The sequence below is a fragment of the Pinus tabuliformis genome, chromosome 4_1, assembly GCF_031772625.1.
Source record: "Pinus tabuliformis cultivar Carrire ecotype Pingquan chromosome 4_1, CPIR1, whole genome shotgun sequence".
NCBI classification, from domain to species: domain Eukaryota; kingdom Viridiplantae; phylum Streptophyta; class Pinopsida; order Pinales; family Pinaceae; genus Pinus; species Pinus tabuliformis.
Genome location: NC_142303.1, coordinates 761608563 through 761632285, shown reverse-complemented (window position 1 = coordinate 761632285; position 23723 = coordinate 761608563). Strand labels below are relative to the sequence as shown.

General features: G+C 40.6%; 1 protein-coding gene across 1 annotated transcript; it reads left to right on the top strand.

The window, feature by feature from the left end:
• Window positions 1-4434: 4434 nt before the first annotated feature.
• On the top strand, window positions 4435-6213 carry LOC149178383 (putative acyl-activating enzyme 19). Its single transcript, XM_089422068.1, has 2 exons — window positions 4435-5632; window positions 5675-6213. Exons 1-2 carry the CDS (start codon window positions 4585-4587, stop codon window positions 6211-6213), a joined length of 1587 nt encoding a protein of 528 aa, XP_089278194.1. The 5' UTR covers window positions 4435-4584.
• Window positions 6214-23723: the final 17510 nt, after the last annotated feature.

Genomic DNA, 23723 nt, shown 5'->3' with positions numbered 1-23723 from the left:
TATTTGTTGGAAGAAAAGACCGTGTGGTGAAAATTAATGGGCAACGGGTTGTAATTGAAGAGATAGAATACATTTTGAGGAAACACCCTGATGTAGCAGATGCTGCAGTTTCTTTTCGTGTTGGTAAACAGGACAGCATCCATATCATAGCTTACATTGTCATGAAAGGAACTGATCAATATTTTATGTATGGTTCTAATAGGAAAGAGAAGTTCGATGGCCACTTGAATGCAGACAATGGAAACGGCTTGCATGCTTCATTGAGGAGCTGGTTAGAGGAAAGGTTACCTGTTGTAATGATCCCTTACAGGTTTCATTTTATTGCAGCATTGCCTGAGGTCGAACCTTCTGTTTTGGAAACAGAAAGAGATTCTGATGCTATCCATTTAAATGATACAGCTATCCGTATTATAAGAGAGGTTTTCAGAAGAGTTCTTATGGTTGACAAGGTTTTGAGTCATGATGATTTCTTTTTACTTGGCGGGACTTCAATATCTGTTGCACATGCCGCCTATACATTAGGAATTGATATGCGTCTTATTTATAAACATCCGAGTCCCCAGAAACTTCATAGTCCTTTGCTTCAAGTTCCAGGATTGCTGGATAGAATTAAAGGGCTTGATGCCTCTCTAAAAGTATCATCAGAACTAAGCAACAGTGGAAAAAGAAGAGATATTAAGGGGGTGCCGAGTTTACATGATCATAATGTAATCATTCCTGAAACCCAAAGTGCTACAGATGGCAGTTACGAGGAAGTTCCTTTAGTTTTAGATTTCAATGTGGAAGGATCAAAAATTGTACCTGAGGAGAAGAGTTCTATCATGAAGTCTTTGTTCCACACCAAAACGAAAAAACACAATCTGAGTCTTCATAGTTATGCTCCCAGACCTCAAAAAATGCAGCAGTTTCTAGAAGCGCAATTCAAAAATGATGAAATTGGTCTGAAGCTCTGGGAGTCTGGTCTTAGTTTACCAGAAGCGGTGGCATTTTCTCGATGTAACAAAATTGCATCTAAAGAATAATTTGACATTCATTCAGTTCTTCAGAAATCCTGTACAATCTTCAGTAATAAAGATTCTGGGAAGATGAACAAGCTATGGAAAGCCTTGTTGTATTCCTGTGTTGATGCGTCACCTTTATTTGTGAAGTGGCATGATAAATATTACATATTTATTGGCTCCCATGCACACAATTTTTTGTGCATTGATGCATACAGTGGTTATGTGCGATGGGAGGCTCAGTTGGGAGGCCGGGTTGAAAGCACTGCTGCTGTCACAGAGGATTTCACTCAGGTGGTTGTTGGATATTACAATGGATTAATATATTTCCTTGAGTTTCTTAGTAGCAATATCCTGTGGAGCTTTCAGACAAGTGGTGAGGTAAAGCCACAGCCAATTGTGGATAAATTAAGGGGGTTAATCTGGTGTGGTTCACATGATCATAATATATATGCACTAGATCCGAAATCCCAAAGTTGTGTTTTTAAGCTTGCATGTGGAGGTAGCATCTTTGGAGCTCCGGCTTATGACATGGTATGGAACAGAAAGTTAATGATCTGCAACAGCAGGTGGAGTTGAATCGTTCAACAAGCAATTAAAGAATGCTGGTCTTGAAGATGTGATAACTTATGGAGCCGAACCTATTATACTTCTCTGCGGGCCATCAGGAAATGGAAAGACAATGACAGTCAATGCCGTCGCTCATCTGAAACGTGTTATTGGTCCTCATCACGCAACCGTAAACAAAAACTTAGGAACGAATTTCCTATTTCAAGATCACCTAAATCAAAAAGATACGCGCTCCAGTTTAGCCTCATAATTAGCCAAATCATCGACAGAATGTTAATTTAAAAGTTTGTTTTATTAAAATCGCCAATGTATTTCCAGAAATTCGGGAGCAGTTGTAATTTCCAGCGTATGCAAAGTGGCAGAGAACGAGGAGCGATTGCCTAGTTGGGATCGACACCTGTGAACGCACTTGTTTCCATCTTCAGCAGCGCTTAGTGGTTATTGTTTTTGGTTTTTTTTTAGTTTTATTTATTAAATAATCATAAAACAAATCCCTCATCTTGGGGTCGATTGGTTTTCCCCCAACTGGTTTTTGTTTCATATTTGGTGTTGTTAGTTAAAAGAGCGCCCCTGTTTTGGGCAGCAGAGGTACTTATTGTATTAAAAATTCATTTGTAAGAGAGAGAGGAAGGAAGGAGAGTTTTTTCTGAGCACTGGGAGCTGCTGGAGAAGCAGAGAGCTTTTTATTGTACAGTTTTATGACAGAGAATTTAATGGAATTTCAAAGCTCTGTTTGCTGAGATTCATGTGGTATGTTGATTTAGCATAAGTTTTTCCCTTTGTCTCATATGTAATCAGTATGTTCCATTTCATTTCATGACCCTTTCAAGCTGAACAAATGAAGTGATTAGGTAGGAATTCATAGTATTATATGCTCCTCCTATAAGTTTGTTCGCATTCGATGTTTTCTACTGTTTAAGGAGGATTCAGAGTTATTGTCTGCCCTCCTTAGCTCCTCACCAGTCTTGCCATCCCATTTGAAACCAGATTTGGTGTTAAATTGCATGCCTACCTTGCCTCAGTTGATAACCTGTGTAGTCATTATATTTTTCTGTTTGAAGCTGTGATTTTGCCCATGTAGCCCAGAAAAGCCCCGTCATTCCATTAAAAAACCCCAAAAATCATTAAATCCAAACCCCCTATCAATTTACTAGCCTAAAATCCTTATTCTTAATTGGTCAGCCTAATCATATTGAAAGATCTATCGAATCTGACCCGAGAGAGCCTTCTCATACCTCGTAGGGCTAGCTACGAGGTGAAATGGTTTGATGTAGCCTTGAAGGTTTACCTTCCTCAGCCTAGGGTGAAATCTCAAGCGCTAACATATTGGCGACCATACTGGGGAAGAACATCTAAATCTTTGCTCATTGAGTGTGTTGTTTCATAAGTCTTAGACGGAGCCTGAAGTTACGCCAGAAGCCTTCGAAAACGCTCTTGTTTTACATCAGCGCAAGTAGATAAACGCTGCTTCAGTCTATCTCCGTGGGATTTGTGAACATAGCGCTTCATTGACACTTTACCCCAGTACATGTATCAAGTTCAGATCTGATTGTTGATAGTGGACAACGATCAGACACTTGAAAGGCTGAATCATTCACCTGGCGACTCCAACTCGATCCAGACATTCCAGTGCCTGTTGATATGTTCATGCAATGGTAGGGTATGTGGCAGACCCTGCACTTTGTGAAGTTCTAGATGGAGTTAGAGAGATGTTAGCAGGTATTGAAATTAATGAAGAATTTTTCAGTATTTTCCTTCAATGTGTGAAATCTCCGAAGCTTCATCTTGAAGGCAAAACTAGATTTTATGAGTTAGTTGTTGAAAGAGTTGAAAATGAGATTCAGTATCTCGATGAGCAGATCCACTCTTATGATTTCCAAGACCCTAAAAAGTTCTTGGAAATCCTTCCTCCATCGAAACAAGAAATAACAGATTTGCCTATAGAGGTATACATTGACAATGTGCAGCTGGAAATATGCATTGCAGAGTTGGGGCAGCCAACAGAGGCCGATGTCCGTGATCCTATTGCAGCATATATGGACAGGTTTTTCACTCTGATGGACAGATCAGGCTGTCTTTTCCGTGACCAGGCTCAGCACATGCATGAAGGGCTGCCAGCAATTGCATCTGTGACTTCGTGGCAGCATTCTCAAGCGGCTTCATTTCCAGGTTTACTCGAGTGGTTAATTTGGCATTTTAGCATTACTTGATCTATTCTTTGTACAGCAGATTAGAGTAGGTTTTGTACATAAATAAGCAGCCATAAGGGCAGCATCTTGTTTCAGTTGGCTTTTAGTTTGATTGAGTTAAGTTTCAGTGTGAAAATAAGTCTTCAGCTATGTTGATTTGTTGGAAAGATGACTCCATTGCCCAATGAATAAAGCACTGGTCTGCTCTCCCAAAGTTCTGCGGTTCTTGGCACCTCCAGGAAGCTGCAGCTGCCATCCCAAATGGAGCCGATGTTAGACTCTGTCTTATATCAGAGATTGATTCTTCTTCAAAACAGGGTTTTGAAGAAGAAATCATTAATGTTGTTTTTCAGATTATGTAATTTATCTCCAGCTCTTCAAAAGGGAGCAGCTTCCTCAGCTCCTATCTCTGCAAAAGCACAAACACAATTCAAATCATCATCTCTTGTTACGATGGTCAGTTTTCTTCGAAGGATTATAGAGTCTTGCCATGAAGCAGCTTGGAGTAATTCAATCATTCTGAAAGATGCTATGAGTAATGGTGGCAGAAATAAGATGGCAGTGGAGGCATTGCAAGTCCTTACGCATGTTATACATGAAAATGGAGGGAATATGTCTCCTTCAGATGTTACATTTACTTTGGATTTTCTTCTCTGCTTACGGACCCATTAGAATTGTCGCAGAATGAGGGAGAAATTTGGGTTGGGGGTAAATGTCTTGCAGTGAAATATTTAAATGATGCTTCAGGTGATTTTTCAAAGTTTGTCAATTTGAATGGAAATTGCGCATATCGCTGCATCCTTTCAGATTATGTAGGTAAAGATACAATGTACTTTAAAACTGGTGACTTTGCAAGAAAGCTTAACGATGGTAATTTTGTATTTGTTGGAAGAAAAGACCGTGTGGTGAAAATTAATGGGCAACGGGTTGTAATTGAAGAGATAGAATACATTTTGAGGAAACACCCTGATGTAGCAGATGCTGCAGTTTCTTTTCGTGTTGGTAAACAGGACAGCATCCATATCATAGCTTACATTGTCATGAAAGGAACTGATCAATCTTTTATGTATGGTTCTAATAGGAAAGAGAAGTCTGATGGCCACTTGAATGCAGACAATGGAAACGGCTTGCATGCTTCATTGAGGAGCTGGTTGGAGGAAAGGTTACCTGTTGTAATGATCCCTTACAGGTTTCATTTTATTGCAGCATTGCCTGAGGTCGAACCTTCTGTTTTGGAAACAGAAAGAGATTATGATGCTATCCATTTAAATGATACAGCTATCTGTATTATAAGAGAGGTTTTCAGAAGAGTTCTTATGGTTGACAAGGTTTTGAGTCATGATGATTTCTTTTTACTTGGCGGGACTTCAATATCTGTTGCACATGCCGCCTATACATTAGGAATTGATATGCGTCTTATTTATAAACATCCGAGTCCCCAGAAACTTCATAGTCCTTTGCTTCAAGTTCCAGGATTGCTGGATAGAATTAAAGGGCTTGATGCCTCTCTAAAAGTATCATCAGAACTAAGCAACAGTGGAAAAAGAAGAGATATTAAGGGGGTGCCGAGTTTACATGATCATAATGTAATCATTCCTGAAACCCAAAGCGCTACAGATGGCAGTTACGAGGAAGTTCCTTTAGTTTTAGATTTCAATGTGGAAGGATCAAAAATTGTACCTGAGGAGAAGAGTTCTATCATGAAGTCTTTGTTCCACACCAAAACGAAAAAACACAATCTGAGTCTTCATAGTTATGCTCCCAGACCTCAAAAAATGCAGCAGTTTCTAGAAGCGCAATTCAAAAATGATGAAATTGGTCTGAAGCTCTGGGAGTCTGGTCTTAGTTTACCAGAAGCAGTGGCATTTTCTCGATGTAACAAAATTGCATCTAAAGAATAATTTGACATTCATTCAGTTCTTCAGAAATCCTGTACAATCTTCAGTAATAAAGATTCTGGGAAGATGAACAAGCTATGGAAAGCCTTGTTGTATTCCTGTGTTGATGCGTCACCTTTATTTGTGAAGTGGCATGATAAATATTACATATTTATTGGCTCCCATGCACACAATTTTTTGTGCATTGATGCATACAGTGGTTATGTGCGATGGGAGGCTCAGTTGGGAGGCCGGGTTGAAAGCACTGCTGCTGTCACAGAGGATTTCACTCAGGTGGTTGTTGGATATTACAATGGATTAATATATTTCCTTGAGTTTCTTAGTAGCAATATCCTGTGGAGCTTTCAGACAAGTGGTGAGGTAAAGCCACAGCCAATTGTGGATAAATTAAGGGGGTTAATCTGGTGTGGTTCACATGATCATAATATATATGCACTAGATCCGAAATCCCAAAGTTGTGTTTTTAAGCTTGCATGTGGAGGTAGCATCTTTGGAGCTCCGGCTTATGACATGGTATGGAACAGAAAGTTAATGATCTGCAACAGCAGGTGGAGTTGAATCGTTCAACAAGCAATTAAAGAATGCTGGTCTTGAAGATGTGATAACTTATGGAGCCGAACCTATTATACTTCTCTGCGGGCCATCAGGAAATGGAAAGACAATGACAGTCAATGCCGTCGCTCATCTGAAACGTGTTATTGGTCCTCATCACACAACCGTAAACAAAAACTTAGGAACGAATTTCCTATTTCAAGATCACCTAAATCAAAAAGATACGCGCTCCAGTTTAGCCTCATAATTAGCCAAATCATCAACAGAATGTTAATTTAAAAGTTTGTTTTATTAAAATCGCCAATGTATTTCCAGAAATTCGGGAGCAGTTGTAATTTCCAGCGTATGCAAAGTGGCAGAGAACGAGGAGCGATTGCCTAGTTGGGATCGACACCTGTGAACGCACTTGTTTCCATCTTCAGCAGCGCTTAGTGGTTATTGTTTTTGGTTTTTTTTTAGTTTTATTTATTAAATAATCATAAAACAAATCCCTCATCTTGGGGTCGATTGGTTTTCCCCCAACTGGTTTTTGTTTCATATTTGGTGTTGTTAGTTAAAAGAGCGCCCCTGTTTTGGGCAGCAGAGGTACTTATTGTATTAAAAATTCATTTGTAAGAGAGAGAGGAAGGAAGGAGAGTTTTTTCTGAGCGCTGGGAGCTGCTGGAGAAGCAGAGAGCTTTTTATTGTACAGTTTTATGACAGAGAATTTAATGGAATTTCAAAGCTCTGTTTGCTGAGATTCATGTGGTATGTTGATTTAGCATAAGTTTTTCCCTTTGTCTCATATGTAATCAGTATGTTCCATTTCATTTCATGACCCTTTCAAGCTGAACAAATGAAGTGATTAGGTAGGAATTCATAGTATTATATGCTCCTCCTATAAGTTTGTTCGCATTCGATGTTTTCTACTGTTTAAGGAGGATTCAGAGTTATTGTCTGCCCTCCTTAGCTCCTCACCAGTCTTGCCATCCCATTTGAAACCAAATTTGGTGTTAAATTGCATACCTACCTTGCCTCAGTTGATAACCTGTGTAGTCATTATATTTTTCTGTTTGAAGCTGTGATTTTGCCCATGTAGCCCAGAAAAGCCCCGTCATTCCATTAAAAAACCCCAAAAATCATTAAATCCAAACCCCCTATCAATTTACTAGCCTAAAATCCTTATTCTTAATTGGTCAGCCTAATCATATTGAAAGATCTATCGAATCTGACCCGAGAGAGCCTTCTCATACCTCGTAGGGCTAGCTACGAGGTGAAATGGTTTGATGTAGCCTTGAAGGTTTACCTTCCTCAGCCTAGGGTGAAATCTCAAGCGCTAACAGCGGTAACCAAAACAAATTCAGGGGATGACACAGCACATACCTAGGAAACTGATGGGCCAGATTGTGCAATTTCTTCTGGGAGGTTGGGTGGCTAGCTGCCATAACTGCACAAAGGAATTTTGGGTTGTCTGGGAGGCAAGACTAGCTTCTGGACTTGTGCAATGTGCAATCCAGACTGGTTGTTGGTTGTTGGGATTGTGCAATGCACAATTCCAGTTTGGAGTGACTACAGGCTCAAGGATTGCATTGCGCGATTTTCTGGGAAAAACAGTCCTAGAGGACAATGTTGGACAGAAATGTGCATTTCTAGAGAGGAAGACAGAGCCTTCCTTCCTTAGATTGTAAAATGTTGTCTCAGTGAAGGCAGAGTCCGGGTCGAGGTTGGCCCGACTCACCGATGGGCAACTAAAAGCAAATAAGATAGTGAATGCACGGCAACACTAAGTGAAAGCAGAAGTGATTAACAATGCATGCAAACATGAATGAAAGATTCAACAAACAGATCAACATGCATGTGGGTGAAGCGATTCGCCGATTCGGTGCACGTTCTTGCAAAATAGTTTCATGCATGCGAAAGTAGTGAGATAGCAACGAAAACTGAAACAAAGCTAGGACAAGCTAGTATACATGTAAACGACAGTTAGCGTTCAAATAAATCAATCAAAAAGAACTCACACAAGCGAATACACAAAAAGCGACAGAAATACTGAAAAAGACAAGTTGAGGCCACTTACTCATGAATCGCTGAGTCAGATGTGTCGAAGAGTCTTGGATGTGTTGTGGGATGTCAAAGCTCCAAGATCAATGTGAAAGAATGAACTTTGATGCCTCGAATAAATCATTTTGGGCTCATGACGCGCATGCCACAAATCTAGGAAAAAGCGACACTTGGAGGAAAGTTTATAAAACAACTTTGCATGTAACCTCCAGCTGCTAAAAATAGCTCCCTGAATCATGGGATGCCTTTTGCATGTGGCCTTTTTCTATTCTGAGAAAATCAAGTTATGCATGCAAGTCAAGTTTCCTTGGTCCAAGGTGGAACTGGTCAACCGAACTGCTCATGCATGAAGCTGCTCAACTGCTTGAGAAAAATGTGCATTTATGGCTGGGAGCTGGGCTGGCTACCCAAGATATTTGTGTAATTTCTGGGAAGAGCAGTAGACTGCTTTCCAGATTTGCGCAAATTCTGGGTTGAGCAGCCTGCTGGGGAAAATTGCACAATTTTCACTGGGAGTGCTGACTGGCAGAATTGCACAATTCTGGAGCCCAACAGGCTGCCAAACATGATTGCGCAGTTTCTTGAGGGAAGGTTGGTTTCCCTCCAGAAATGCGCAATTTCTTGGGGAAGTTGCTCAGCCTGCAGCTGGACCAAGTCCAGGTGAACAACCTATGAGGGGAATGCATCAAGTTGTGATCGACAGGTTGCCTTTATGCAAGAAAAACACTAAAGCTTGTGTACTTGACGAAGCAAGACAAGGTGTTGTGAAAGGTTGATTGGGAGGTTCCAAAATGAGGCTAAGAAAAAATTTTGGAGGGTGTTTATAGCCGCTACAACACTTGGCGACACACTAGTAGAACTCCAACTCTCTGAATGGACCTTGTTCGTGAAAAGCACGTCTAACACCTCCAGCAGTATTTTTCAGTTCTCAGCTCATCTGGGCTTTACAATAGCTTGATTGTAAGATGTAGCATCTGCCAAGCTCTTGGTTGATTGACACACATTCTAAGCCAAGACAACATAATTTTTTTTATTGGGGTTGAGGGGTATATTGGTGTACAAGCATTATAGTCGTCAAAGTCTTAGTTTCATCTCTGGTGTTGCTCCGCTGTCAGTAGACCTGGGCAGTACCCTGGCGAAGTCACATAGGAACACAAGCATGGCTCCACTGCCAACGAGCCTGGTCAATACCCCGGCAGAGTTACTTGCATCACCTCCCTGCGCAGGAAGCCTTTCCCTTCTTTTGCTTGTTCATTTTCATTTTTTCATTTTTCATTTTTTCAACTGTGCATAGCACTTATTCATTACAGAGGCGAAAGAGGGATCCCGACTTATTAAGAGAAGAAGAGGTTGTTCCAGCATAGAATTAGTTTATTATATCTCTGACATGTTTGTTAAGGTTTTCCCCCTCACCTTACTCTACTTGAATGAGCTGACAAGGGTTAACCAAAAAACAACCAACTAGAGAAGGTAACACTAGTTAGCGCGCAACCGTCGAACAGTACATATTTTCCTTCGACGTATCATGGACTAAAAGTAACAAGCTCTTCATACATAGGCAAGATGATAGATAACCAAGTAGTGATAGTTGTACAAGCCCTCTTGTACTTCACCCAGCTCGTTTGAAGAGTCATACATGGTTTCATGCAAAACTAACCTACGAACGAAACAAGCGAACTATATGAATGAAACAAGCGAACTAACAAACAATAAAGAAAATCAAGAGCAGAAGCAAAAGTGAAAGCAAAGCAAGTAAGCAAACAAGCAAGCAAGCAAACTGACAGAAAGCAGACACTACTCCTACTCCTACGTTAACGGTGCATGGGCCTGATCACGTGAAGTAATATTTCCAATGCAGCCACCGGTGCATTAGTTCACCCATGTTGGTGAAGGCTTGGTCTGCAAGCAACCCAGTTGTGCGAACCAGCAAGCAAGAAAGATATAACAATGAAGACAACCACACTTCATGTTTGACAGTGCCCACAGGACATAAGTGGGTGCAAGTGAATGATGACCAGGACTTACCATAGTGTTGTGTGACACTGCATGCAACTTTGAAGCATAAGCACACTCTTGACTGTGACATGCAAGAAAACAAAAGAAACAAAGATAACTTGCGTCGTGAACGAGTGCTTGCAATGTAAGATTCTTTTGATGCATGAGTAATGGGATCGTGCAGTTTGAGTGGAGGAAGTATGATCTGTGTGTGAGATGGATCTTCAATGCATACAGATGAGTGATGAGGAGCCTTGGGTGATTGAATAGTTTCATGATCGGAAGTGAGACTAACCCTAAGAGAGCGAGGACCTGACATAACCATCATCTCGGGCTAAAATGCCTCGACAGTCTTGGGTGTTTCAACTTCATCATCAGATAGATCATCATAGACTGGTGGCTTCAAAATATCAACTGTGATAGAGTCGTGATCATGACCAAATATGGAAACAAATGGATGACGACCACCATGATCAGAAAAATCAATGATTTCATTGGCATCCTCATGATCAGATGAATCAAATAGAGGGGTAGATGAAAAGCGAACAAACTCATCCTCTGTGTTTCCAGAAAAGACAGATGAAATATCAAGTGGATTTTCAATGAATAAATTATCCTCTCTGTTATCAAATTATGGACCAACATCTGGCGAGTCCTGTGAGTGATCAACAATGGGTGCATCCGTGGATGAAGACACACATGAGAAATCATGGATGGCAGGTTCACCAAAGATATCAGGAAAGAACGGAGGGGGTTCGGATGGAAGGGAGTCATCCTTGGCTGAGTGTTGATGCTCAATATCCCACTCATACTCTTTGCGAATGACAGCGCATGTTGGTTGTGCAACACCAACTCCGTCAGTGGCTTGTTCCTCGTTCACAACAAGTGAAGAGTCTGGAATGGATGAACACAAGATAGTATCATCTAGAGGAACACCCGAGTGTGAAGATGGAGGTCGTAGAACATAATGCATATGAGAACTCGAAGGACTCACAACCAAATCTGTGTGAAAATTGAGTGAAGTGATGTTGGGAGGATGTGAAAGTTGAACAAGTGTGTGAGCATGATCCTCAACATCACTCAGCAGTGGTGGAGCTGTTGAATGAGGGGAAGGTGGATAGTCAGTCGAGACAGTGACCGCATCCACATGAGATTGCGCAGCTCCCTCACTGAAGAATGTTGAGCGAGGCTTGATCTCAAGCTTCTTCTTGGGATGGGTAGATTTCTTAAGGCAATACTCAAACCGGTCCCAAAGTGTTACAGGTCCATTTGGGCACATCAACCCCAACTTATAAATTAGTATTATTAGGGCCCATCAAACCCTAATTCAGTTGTTACATGCACTAAAAAATTCGACCATCATAATGCCTAGCTTCCCAAGAAGTTACATGACCGAAATCATCCAGAAACTGCCTCTAAGAAGATCAGCGTAGGCAAACCTTCATTAGGGTGTGTTACAATGCAAACCATACACTGATAGGGTGCTATGCAGCGCACTTGAGCCCTCTTTGGCCTGCGCTGGGAGAATTTGAGCGAAATAGCATTAGGGTTTGGGAATATTCTTATCCATTGGATGCATAAGAATATTCTGGCTCCTCGGAGCTTGAAACTGCAAGTCATGGAAGCATTTCCAAAAATCCATAACCAATTCATGCAGAGCCTTCCGTTGTTGTAACAGTTTTTGGTCAAGATAGTCTAGATCAAAATGATAGAAAGTGTCTTCAATGAGATCACAGAAGTGCTCAAGTGAGTGCACGCTGTCAGCCGGTAGGCTGAGCAGCCATTGACGTGGAGATTCACGAAGTGTGTGTGCAAGCATCAAGCTGACTTGTTCGTCAGAACACCCATCTTCCTCATGAAGCAAGGCCACTTCGCCTCCACCATCATACATGTAAGTGGAGAAGAGATCGAAAAACTCCCCCGTGATGGAGACATCTTCACAATTCAAGAAACATCACGAAGGGAGAAGAGTGCAAGAATCCATGAAAGGTATGCAAAGGTTCAAAACTGGATGAGAGGACACAACTTGTCATTAGGCCCTCCTTCTAGTGCCAAAAATGTTCACATTGTTGGACCCGCCAACATGTCAAGGGGATATCGCCGGTAAGAAATCCCAATTAGACCTCAGACCATTTGGTGTAGGAGTCCTAGCAGTGGGTCGTATAACAATTCCTTGACCGCGATTTCGCATAGAGGCAAGTAAGATAACTTTGTCAGTAGCAAGGGTGTGACCGCTGCAGTGAGTCAAGGAAGGTGCATGAGAGGTTCTAACACCGGTGGGTTGAGATGAGTGCGCCCCTTGGAAACCTATAATAGTACTCAGATGGGAAGGGAAAACACGAGCGAAGATGCATCACAAGCTGGAAAGCAAGTCAACTCGTAATCCAAAGTGATGGTTAAAACAATCAACACATTTCAGAAAGATTCATACATGCTCATACAGAGCAGTCCATACATGCGTACGTAAGAAAGCAAATACATATGCTATTTAGAGTAAACAAGATAGCTGGAATACAATACAACATATGCATGAAACATGCTAGCTCTTATTATATAAAGAAGTGTAAGTTCCAGTCATACAATACATCCATGTAAACCTGCTAGCCCCAACAATGGAATGCTACATCCACATCCGCGTGCTCGTCCAAAGAGATGTACTAGCTACGTGCAGTGGAGAAGCCAAGGTGCGTTACAATATTGTCCAAGCTCTCTCCAAGATAGTCTTATCGGAAGCTTGGCTGACCAAAAAGCATATATAATGAGTTATGAGGGACTATTTATAGCAAAGGGTGGGATGGACCTTGACATTCCCTTTGTGACCGTTCAACTACCCTCATGACTCTTCACCTACTCTATGACTGTTACATCCACTATTGACACTTGACTTACACTTGACATGACTTAACATTACAATGCACATGTACCCATGTGAACACAACTGGATTGAGCAAGCCAAACTAGACATCATTCTGACTTAGACAACCATGGAAGTCCAACTCCTCAACATCTTCATGTTGATCGACAGTAACATACTGATGCTAAGATTTGTAGTCCTTGATGGTGTCTGTGTGTTCCGCAGTGACATCTGTTTGAAACCTAACCCTTGCCTCCATAGCATCCGGGTACACTGCTCGGGCTCCTCTGTCCAACTCATCTAAAAGCATGTGCATCATTGTCTTCAAGGTGGTCGGACCAGCAACATACTTGTGCATGATGTCTACACTGATAGGCAAGTCTGAGCTGGTGGCGATGCGCATCAACTCATCGAAGTACGAGTCAAGCTCTAGTCGTACCTATTTCTTTGTCTTTGCCTGGGTCAGAGTCCTAAGTTATGGGCTCGCATGTGCGTGCACCACAACATCCATACTCTTGAATACTTGTGCATGGGAAGCACGTATGCTAGTGATGAACTACGGGAGCTCTTCATAATTCTGGATCTGACTACGGATATGTGCCTTCAGCTCAACCGCATTGGCCCTCATCATATTAGGAAAGTCAAGTGGGGCTCCCTTGTACTTTATCGTCCATGTTTGCATGTCAGCAACAACATCATGCAAGTTCATTAAGATACATGCTCTTCTAACACATCGTTGCTGCCATCCGTTGAGATGGATGATTGCCTTGTGCACGATACCAAACTTGGAGTACAATGCTTGCATAACTGTGTCAAGGGATAATACTTTATCTAGTATTTCCTTCTTCAGTTCAGCTCCGGCGAACATTGTCACCAAGTCTCCTCCTTGCTTGGTCATTTTTAGTCCTTTGCCATTCGCTCATTCTCAGTTATTAGGAAGCGAACACTTGAGCTAGTGGCTTCAGCATACACTCTGGTTGCATCGGCCAAGGCAGCTGGATGTTTGCGCACATAAGTCACAATCACTCGTTCTGTAACTTGTGTAGGAGACGTATGATCCTCCGGAGTTGACACTCTGTGAGACTGCACAACTCTATGTTGGGATTCATCGAACGAGATGTTGTGCATCTCTTCTTCCGGCTGATCACCAAGGATCTCAGTGCCTCCTTGGTCATTCGAGGCTTGCTCATCATCTGGATGCATTGAAGCAGGTGAGTCGACCTCTTTATGGTGAGGCATGAGGTCGGTGTCCTATTCCAACTCCTATTGCTCCATGTTTGCATCCAATTGTTGAAGTGCTTTTTCTATCTCATTAGCGAAGTCTGGCCCCTGCGATGGTTCATCGTACTCACCTGATGCCAGATGTTCCAATGAATCAACTACTTGTACGGGCGTTGCTTCATCTGTTTTCACATGTTGCACCCCCTGCTATGTCTGTTGTTGTTGCGCTTCTCTCTCTTCTTTGCGCAGCTCTTGCTCCTTTCAGAGTTGCTCCCTTAGCTCATGCAGCTCCTTCTCTGATTTTTCCATTCTCTTCTTATCCCTCTGCCTTCACGCGATTCTCTTGTCGCATTGCTGCCTATTTGCCTCTATAGCCATAACTGCTTTCTCTACAAGTGGATCTGCTCGAAACTTGCAGCTTTGCTCCTCCTCCATGTGATCAACAATCTTCCTCTTACCTTTGTCACGCACTGGCATGGTTGCCTCTACTGCCACTGTTGTTGTTGCTGCTCTCCATGATGCTGCTTCATGTTGCTTCTATAACCACTCCAAAGTGAAACTGATCGGTTCATTGGGTCTAGAGAAACTGTAGCAATATCTCCATAGGTCCTCCTCGGCCCAACGACATGCCCCGTGGATCCAGTTGAACTAAAATCTCATGCAGTGATCTTTCACAATGCAATGTGGGTCATACGGATTGTAGCTTCGGAGGTCGAATGGGTACTTCTTCATCAGTTCTGCTTCGAAATCTGCTTTCTTGATACTCCAGATCTCATATAACCCAATCCGCAATGAAAGAGCGGGCCAAGGTGCCTTCTTCTGTCGATGCAGTCTAACTATCAATCCTGTCGAGATGTGATATGATACTTCCTACATGACAAGTACGTCCAAGGCAAACATCGGAAGAACATGTGGAGGTTTCTCCGCACTGAACATTTGGATGAAAGTGTCGAACGGTGAGGCATACCAATCTGTAATGCCTATCAATGCCTCCATTGCTTCCTTTGACATGCAGGGTGGAACCTGTTTGAATATCATCTTGTACATAGGGGTGACAAAATGATCAGAAAGCCATGTGTTTACTCCTTTGAAGCTGCATTTGGACAACAACTTGAAATACATGTTCACAGTAGTCTCCGTTGGTGACCATGCCCACTCCAAACCCGGGAACTCCTGTCGGAAACAGACTGCATCTAGGATGTAGGTGTACATGTTAATCTCTACATGCATACCTTCGAGTGACTATCGAGCCTTCGTTACTTGTTCCTTCAGCTGATGAGCCAATATGCTGGACCAGTTACATGGTTTTCCTTCTCTAGCCAATTGGTCCAGTGCAACCACCTAACTCTGTGGAAAGGTTTCCATGCTTGCTTGGCCATACAGTCGACATGCAAATATAACCAAGTATTGGTATGCCTTCAGAAATATCTTTGTCTTGTAGACCTAGTTGGGTGTCAACCTGAATCAAGTTGGCTCCTTTACCCAATTCTTCAGAATGTCTCTGGAGTTAGCACTACTATTGGGTAAGTTGAATGGAGTTTTCATGACAGTCACGGGCTCTGACATCTGATACATCTCATCATAATCTCGTGCCCAGAAGGTTGCAAGCTTCGTCCCACTGACATTGCTCAAGGTCATCGTCTCGGGATCAGTGTGAGACTTGTGAATGTTCACATACACCTGACGGTCTTCGAGGTCTTCCCCAAAAGTGCCTGAAAATGTTTCATTGACCTCTTGCCACTTCAGTTTGATGTCCTTGTCTATATACAACTTTGTATCTTCATAGATTGGCAAACTAGAGGACACTCGCTCAACTGCTACTCCAACTACATTTCCATCAGTGCCCTGTGATCATGTTCTCTTGGAAGCCATTGAGATGGATGAACACCTGAAAGATCTGGAGACAAGCAACATGCATGGCGAGAAATCTGTTAGCAAAAACCAAAGCAAATTCGAGGAATGACATAGCACATACCTGGGAAACTAATGGGTAAGATTGCGCAATTTCTTCTGGGAGGCTAGGTGACTGGCTGCCAGAACTGCGCAAAAGGCAGTCTGGACTATCTGGGAGGTAAGGTTGGCTGCTGGACTTGCACAATGTGCAATCCAGGCTTGTCGCTGGCTGCTAGGATTGCGCAATTCGCAATTTCAGCGGGGAATCACTACAGGCTCAGGGACTGCATTACGCAATTTTTTGGGCCAACAGTCACTGTCCTTCATAAATGCACAAAACAGTCCTGGACAACAGTGCTGGATAGAAATTTGCATTTCTAGAGAGGAAGACAAAGCCTTCCTTCCCCAGATTGTGCAATATTGTCTCAGTGAAGGCAGAGTCCGAGCCGAGGTTGGCTCGACTCGCTGATGGGAAACTGAAAGCAAATAAGACAGTGAATGCACGGCGACACTAAGTGAAAGAAGAAGTGATTGACAATGCATGCAAACATGAATGAAATATTTAGCAAACAGATCAACATGCATGTGGGTGAAGCAATTCGCCGATTCGATGAACGTTCGTGAAAAACAGTTTCATGCATGCGACAGTAGTGAGATAGCAACGAAAATTGAAACAGATCTAGGAAAAGTTATTATACATGTAAACAATAGCAAGCGTTCAAAGAAATCAAGCAAACAACACTCACACAAGAGAATACACAAAAAGCGACAGAAATGCTGAAAAAGAAAAGTTGAGGCCACATACCCGTGAATAGCTGAGCCGGATGTGTCGAAGAGTCCTAGATGTGCTGTGGGATGTCAGAGCTCCAAGATCAATGTGAAAGAATAAACTCTGATGCATCGAATACATAAGTTGGGGCTCATGACGCGCATGCCACAAATCTAGGAAAAAGCAACACTTGGAGGAAAGTTTCTAAAACAAATTTGCATGTATCCTCCAACTACTAAAAATAGCTCCCTGAATCATGGGATACCTTTCGCATGTTGCCTTTTTCTATTCCAATAAAATAAAGTTATGCATGCAAGTCAAGTTTCCATGGTTCCGAGTGGAACTGGTCAACTGAACTGCTCATGCATGAAGTTGCTCAACTGCTTGAGAAAAATGTGCATTTCTGGCTGGGAGCTGGGCTGGCTGCGCAGGAGATTTGCACAATTTCTGGGCAAAGCAGCTGACTGTTGCCTAGATTTGCGCAGATTTTTGGCTAAGAAGCCCTGCTGGGGAAAGTTACACAATTTTCACTGGGAATTTTGACTGGAAGAATTGCACAATTCTGGAGCCCAGTAGGCTGCCAGACAGGATTGCGCAATTTTTGGAGAGAAGGTTGGTTTCCCTCCAGATATGCGCAATTTCTTGAAGAAGATGCTCAGCTTGCAGCTGGACCAAGTCCAGGTGAACAGCCTGTGAGGCGAATGCATCAAGCTGCAATCGACAGGCTACCTTTATGCAAGAAAAACACTGAAGCTTGTGTACTTGACGAAGCAAGACAAGGTGTTGTGAAAGGTTGGTAGGGAGGCTCCAAAACGAGGCTAAGGAAAAATTTTGGAGGGTGTTTGTAGCTGCTACAACAGAGCTCTATCCTTCAATGTTGTCGGAAACAATCTCAATTTTTGAGTGTTTAATAAGTAACCATAAGATCTACAAACAATTTCAAATTCAAAGAGAAAGGTTTTCGAATCCTCTGACCTTAGACCATGAAAGTTTGGAAGAAAAGATGGAGGGATGTTCTTCATGTGCACACTAATATCAGTATCTTGAATGGGAAATCCAAGAGGATCTTCTTCATTGTCATCATATCCATCCATTTCTTCTACCTTCTCTATCACCTCTTCTTCTTCTACCTGCAAAAATGAATGGTGATGTGGCTCTTACTGCACCACGTGATCAAATGGGGGGGTTGGTGTTGGAGAATTTTTTTTTGAATAAGAATGCTAATGCAATGCAATTTTATGTTCTTGAAATGAAAGATGCCTAATGCAATTTTTTTTGTTTTTGCAGAAATTAAAAAGAAATGAATCAACTAGGGAAGAAAACAATGCATACTTTGACACCTCCCCGACAATGATGCCAAAAAGTGATGAGCCTCAGTATTGCAGCAAGAATGTTGCAACTCCCAAATCTACCAACTTTAATTATCAACATGGGGTTCGTACAAAATTAAGAGGTATCGAAACTATGTGTCTAGCATACATTGTGTGCTTCCTTCGTTGTCATGATGTAATGGAGTGAATTTAATGAAATCAAATCCTAAACTATTTGTAGCAAATGAAATGCTTGAAATGGAAACCTTAACCTATTGCAGGAAAGAAAATAAAATGAAATCAAACCTATTCTAATTGCATAAATCGAATATCATGAACTAAATATCAATCATTACATTTCAAAGAGTTCAGATCCATTAGCAGAGTTCATTGGATGCAGCAATCAATAAAATCATCTTTATATTCCCATTTCATAAATATGTCCATTAACAAAAATCGTTGAGATGTTTTGCATGGGTAAAAGGGCAATTCCTAAGTGGTGTTTATTCCTCCTCGACCATTTATTTAGATCCTAGGGGTCATTATTCAACCCTAAGGGATGAAAACCAATCTTTTTGAGCAAATATGGGCAAGTATATACACGTTGGAAGAGTGCTACAAGAAACTACAAGATGTTACGGGATGTTATAATTCATTGAAATGACCAAGCAAATCAAATCAAAATTGGATGGGAGAAATTTTTTTATTGACTAGGATGTCTTAGGTCTCCATTCCAAGTGAAATCGCTCAAAAATACCCCTATTAACACATGCTAAAAAACAGCAGAAAGTTATTAGTCTAAAATCTAGAAATTTGAGAACTAGTGAGCTAATAAATCTATCAAATGCCTAACCTAATCAAGTGAAAATGCAATGGGATAAATTTTGTTTTTAACTAGAACATTTTTTTGATCTAATGCAAGTGGAATCAACTTGATTGAAGCTCGTTATTATGTTCTAAAAATAGCATAAATTTACTACTATTTGCCACAAAGGGACTTCCAAAAATTTAGATTTTGGAATAAGCAAACTAATCCAAGTAGCTCAATGATTACTATGACCTTCAAAAGTTGTTCCAAGGATGAAATGATGCTTGTGATCCTGCAAAATAACTTACTTCAACCATTTAACCCAATCCTACAACAAGAAATCATCAATACTAAATGCAAAAATAGAAAAAGACAAGAACAAAAGATGCATGTGAATAAGAAGTGAAAGGAAGAAAAGTAAATGATACAAAAGGGCTTTGAGGCTCTTGGGATGGCCAAGCCTAAGGAAAATCATATTCCTATGAAGGAGACCAAGATTTAGAAGCTGAACATGGCACCAATCTTCATTATTTCCATCAATACAATTACATCCCTACAAGAAATGACAGTGGAGCTGCAAAAATACGAGTTCTCTCCACAAGAAGACTAAGAAAAACAACCCCTAGAGGAAAATTTGACTTGGTACTTATACAAAATGATTAGGAAGCATTCCCCATGAAAGGAGGAAGCTTTCCCCTCCAAAATCCCTCTAATAGTGGATCTGGTTCCCAACACTAGGAATCTGCATTAAATGACAGGGAACACATTCCTAGATTTTCTCAATCATTGGAGCTCTAGAATCTGTGCAATAATTTCAGAATATCTTGTTGATTTATTATCCAATATTGATCCTCCTATAGTAGGGAGCAAGTCCCTAAATTATCTCCTCCTCCAAATCTCCATAATCTTCCCAATATTCTCACAATATTCTACAAAAATAAATAATATTAGGCACAAATATGTAATTATCCATAAACCTTCCTAATGAACATATTAAAACTAAAAAACATTATTAAGTGTAGAAGGAGAGGTTTAATATAGCCCTCATGTTCCTAAGAAAGGTTAGATGGGCCTTAATTTATGTCTAATTTGGAGGCCCATCAACATCTTCCATGCATGATAATAAGACTTATCGTTGAGCTTGTCATTAGATTTGAAGTAAGATGAGGAGGCCATTGAATCTTGTTCTTGACCAACAAATCTCAGTGATTGCTTTTCTCACTCTTGCTTGGGATTTGTCTTCACCTCAACTCTAATACCATGTTAATTTTAGATAATAATGGTATGTTGTATGTTTTAGAGCAACTTACTTCAATTTTTCTTATAAGCCCAATATCAAATTCGAGATTGGAAATCACATTAACATTGATAGTAAATGCAGATAGAAAAAAAAAAAAACAATAAGCAGAAGACAAGCTAAGACAAGAGGACACAATATTTGGCCAATGCTAGGGAAAAACCCCAATGTGGGGAAAACCCTTTGATCAAATCTTCTTATTATTCTTCAAAAGTTTAGCAGAGAGAGAGAGTACATCATAAAAAAATTCGTTTCCCAATCACTGTAAAATAGTCCAATCAAACAATAGTTAACAGGATGCCCTAACCAGAAATTCAATGTTGGTCAAACCAGCAGAAAGTCTCCTCCAAATTAGCTCGGTCAAACCTAGTCAACTTGGCCTCCAATGATAGTTTGAATCAGCCCAAAACAATCCTGAAAAATTTAGTCAAACTCGATCAACTCATAGTCAACTCTGCGATCAAAGGGCCTGTGGTCAACGCAGGACAAACAGCAGCAAATTCCTGGATTTATGTGCTAGGCAATGTGGCCTAAGGAAATCGGATTTCCTACCTAAAAAATGTAGTCAAAGGATTGAGTTTGACCCTCGGTCAACGCTCGTCAACACTGCTACATATGGCCCAAAAACAGTCCTAAAATTCCAGCCTGAAATTTTTGGTCAACCCAAGTCAACACATGGAGAAGAAGAGTTGCTCCTTTGCTGTACGAACCAATGAGGAGAGGAGAGAGAAAGATGTGTGTTGACGTGTGTCCAAATGAGGAAAATGCTTCTTCTATTTATACACAACGTTGACGGTGAAGAGACACGTCTGTTGGGCTTCATGAGCCTACATTAGACTTTTGGCCGACCTTGAAAATTTATCCATAGAAGAAACAAATTCATAATCCCATTTCTGCCTGTCAAAATGAGATGATCTTTAGATCAATCTTGCACCTCTCGGAAAGAGGAATCCAATAAAAATATCATGTCCATCATATGAGTTGTCCATGGTGGAGTTTGGTCCTATTTGCCAATTTTAACAAATACATATCCCCAAAAAGATTTAAAATATTTCACCGTGGCATATGCTTGTTTTTCTAGAATAATATATTTTATCTCTGCATCTCTTAGTGAACAACTAAAAAAGGATATAGGTAGATCATATCCTTCTTGATTTTTTTGTAAGAGGACAACAGTTATTGTAAGTTCTTACACAAAGGAGAATGTCTGAAATTCCTTTGAGAAGTCTTGACTTACTAAGATTGGAGCCTCCGTGAAAGATTTTTTAATCTGTTTGAATGATGTTCAGGCTTCAGGTGTCCACCTCATGTCACTATCCTTTTTTAGAATCCCCGTCACATAATTGAGGAGCTTTGCAAGGTTTTGCAATGAATCTGTGTAGGAAGTTGATCTTACATAAGAATGATTGAACCTCATTTTTTCATGGATAATATGATCTTTGATAAGCCTCTACCCTTTCTGGGTCAATCTTGATGCCATCCTTGGATACTATGTATCCCAGCAACTTCCCTTCCAATAGAGCAAAGAACGATTTCTTTGGGTTCAAAGAAAGGAAAAAAATGCATGCACTTCAAAAAAACTTATTTCAAATTATCTAAATGTTCTTCATCTTATTTACAGAACACAATCATATCGTCGAGAAAGATAACTATCAATCTGTCCTTCTCTCCCATAATTGTGATATCCATGGTTCTTTAGAAAATTTCTCCTGCATTCCTTAAAACAAATGGCATACATAAATGTTCACCATGGTGTGATGAATGTTGTCTGCATCTTGTCTTCTTCAAGCATAGCTATCTGATTATATCCAAAAAAATCGTCCATCATAGATATCCTAGATGCTCCCACTACTTTCTGCATAGATGGTCCATCTCCGACGATGGATAATTGTCTTTCAGTGAACACATGTTCAAGTTTATGAAGTATACACATAGCCTCATATCCCCATTCTTCTTTCAAACAGGCACCACGTTAGCCACCCACTTTGAGTATCTTGAAGGCATAATTATTTTTCCATTCAATAATTTTGATGATCTCTTTCCCTATTGTTGGCAACAAAATAGGATTAAATCTTCTGAGCTTCTGCACAAAATGTTTAGAACCTCCTTTAAAAGGTATTCTATGTTGTATTATGGAAGTGTCATATTTTCTAAAATCTTCATAACTTTGTGAAAATATATCTTTAAATTGTCTAAATAATTCTACATACCTTTCCTTTCATGAAGGTTCCAAGTGTTTGGCTAGCTTAAATTTATGAGGATTTGTCTATGTGCCAAGATTGTCTTCCACATTTTTGACCACCGGCTGGAAAGTAGGTATGGCAGGTATATTGTTATGGTCAAAAAAAATTTCCAGAGGGACTAGCCACTTTGGGATAAAGTTATTCTATAGTTGTATCACTTTTCAGCCCTTTATTTGATTCAAGAAACCTGGATCCCCCTTCTGTGATTTTATCTCTTGTTGATCCACTTCAAGAGCTTGGTACTCATGATCTATATTGATGGTTGAAAACTCTTCCACTAGCTCCAAAAACCTCTTCAATTGTTCATGATCTTCGAAAACTTACCAGTACTTGATATTATTATGGGCATAAGGTCTATACCTCATCTCTACTTCGTGCTTCAGTTTTGGTTCTAGAGGTGGCTTAAAAGTGCTAGCGCATATGCTTGTTGGTTCTCTTCCCTGCGCACAGATGTAATGTTAAGCATAACAAAATTGTTTTCAATAGTACCCCACACTGCATTATGGTAGGGACACATCCTGGGGTGTTTGGTAGTGTATATATTCCTTATTGGTAATACTACCAACTCAGAATCATTCAATGTTGTTATATTTTTTACTTCCATTTTCTTTGTTGTATACAACCCTATAATTAATGCCTCATATTTGATAATTTTATTCGTGGCATCTAACTATACTTTAAATGACAGGGATGTTTTCTAGCTTGTGCGAGGTATTAAGAGAATTCATGTTCATGTCCCTTCCTTTGAGCATGCTCCATCAAATAACAATTTCCAAATTGAAAGTGGGTCATGCAGCTGCTTGATCTTAGCAAGGAGTGCAGCTATTTCTTCTATTGTTTTTGGGTTCATGAATAGGTTGTAACAACCCATGGGTTCCTCTATGGAATATATAGTTTGACTCTTAGACTTTTAGCGTCACTTAAAACATATAGGAATTTACACTATCTGTATAATCTCCTCTTTTGACCTCCAAAAATAGTTATGGTTACATAGGATAAATCCATCTACAAGGTTCCGCCTAATTTTCTAGCTCAACATCTGGAAAGTAACATGTCGTAAATCACTGGAATGTCAGCCACAATGAT

Bases quoted from the DNA above. Each gene is read 5' to 3' on its own strand.
- LOC149178383 (XM_089422068.1), top strand. From the start codon at position 4,585: ATGTACTTTAAAACTGGTGACTTTGCAAGAAAGCTTAACGATGGTAAT. The intron at 5,633-5,674 runs GTAACAAAATTG...ACATTCATTCAG, and splicing joins AGCAGTGGCATTTTCTCGAT to TTCTTCAGAAATCCTGTACA.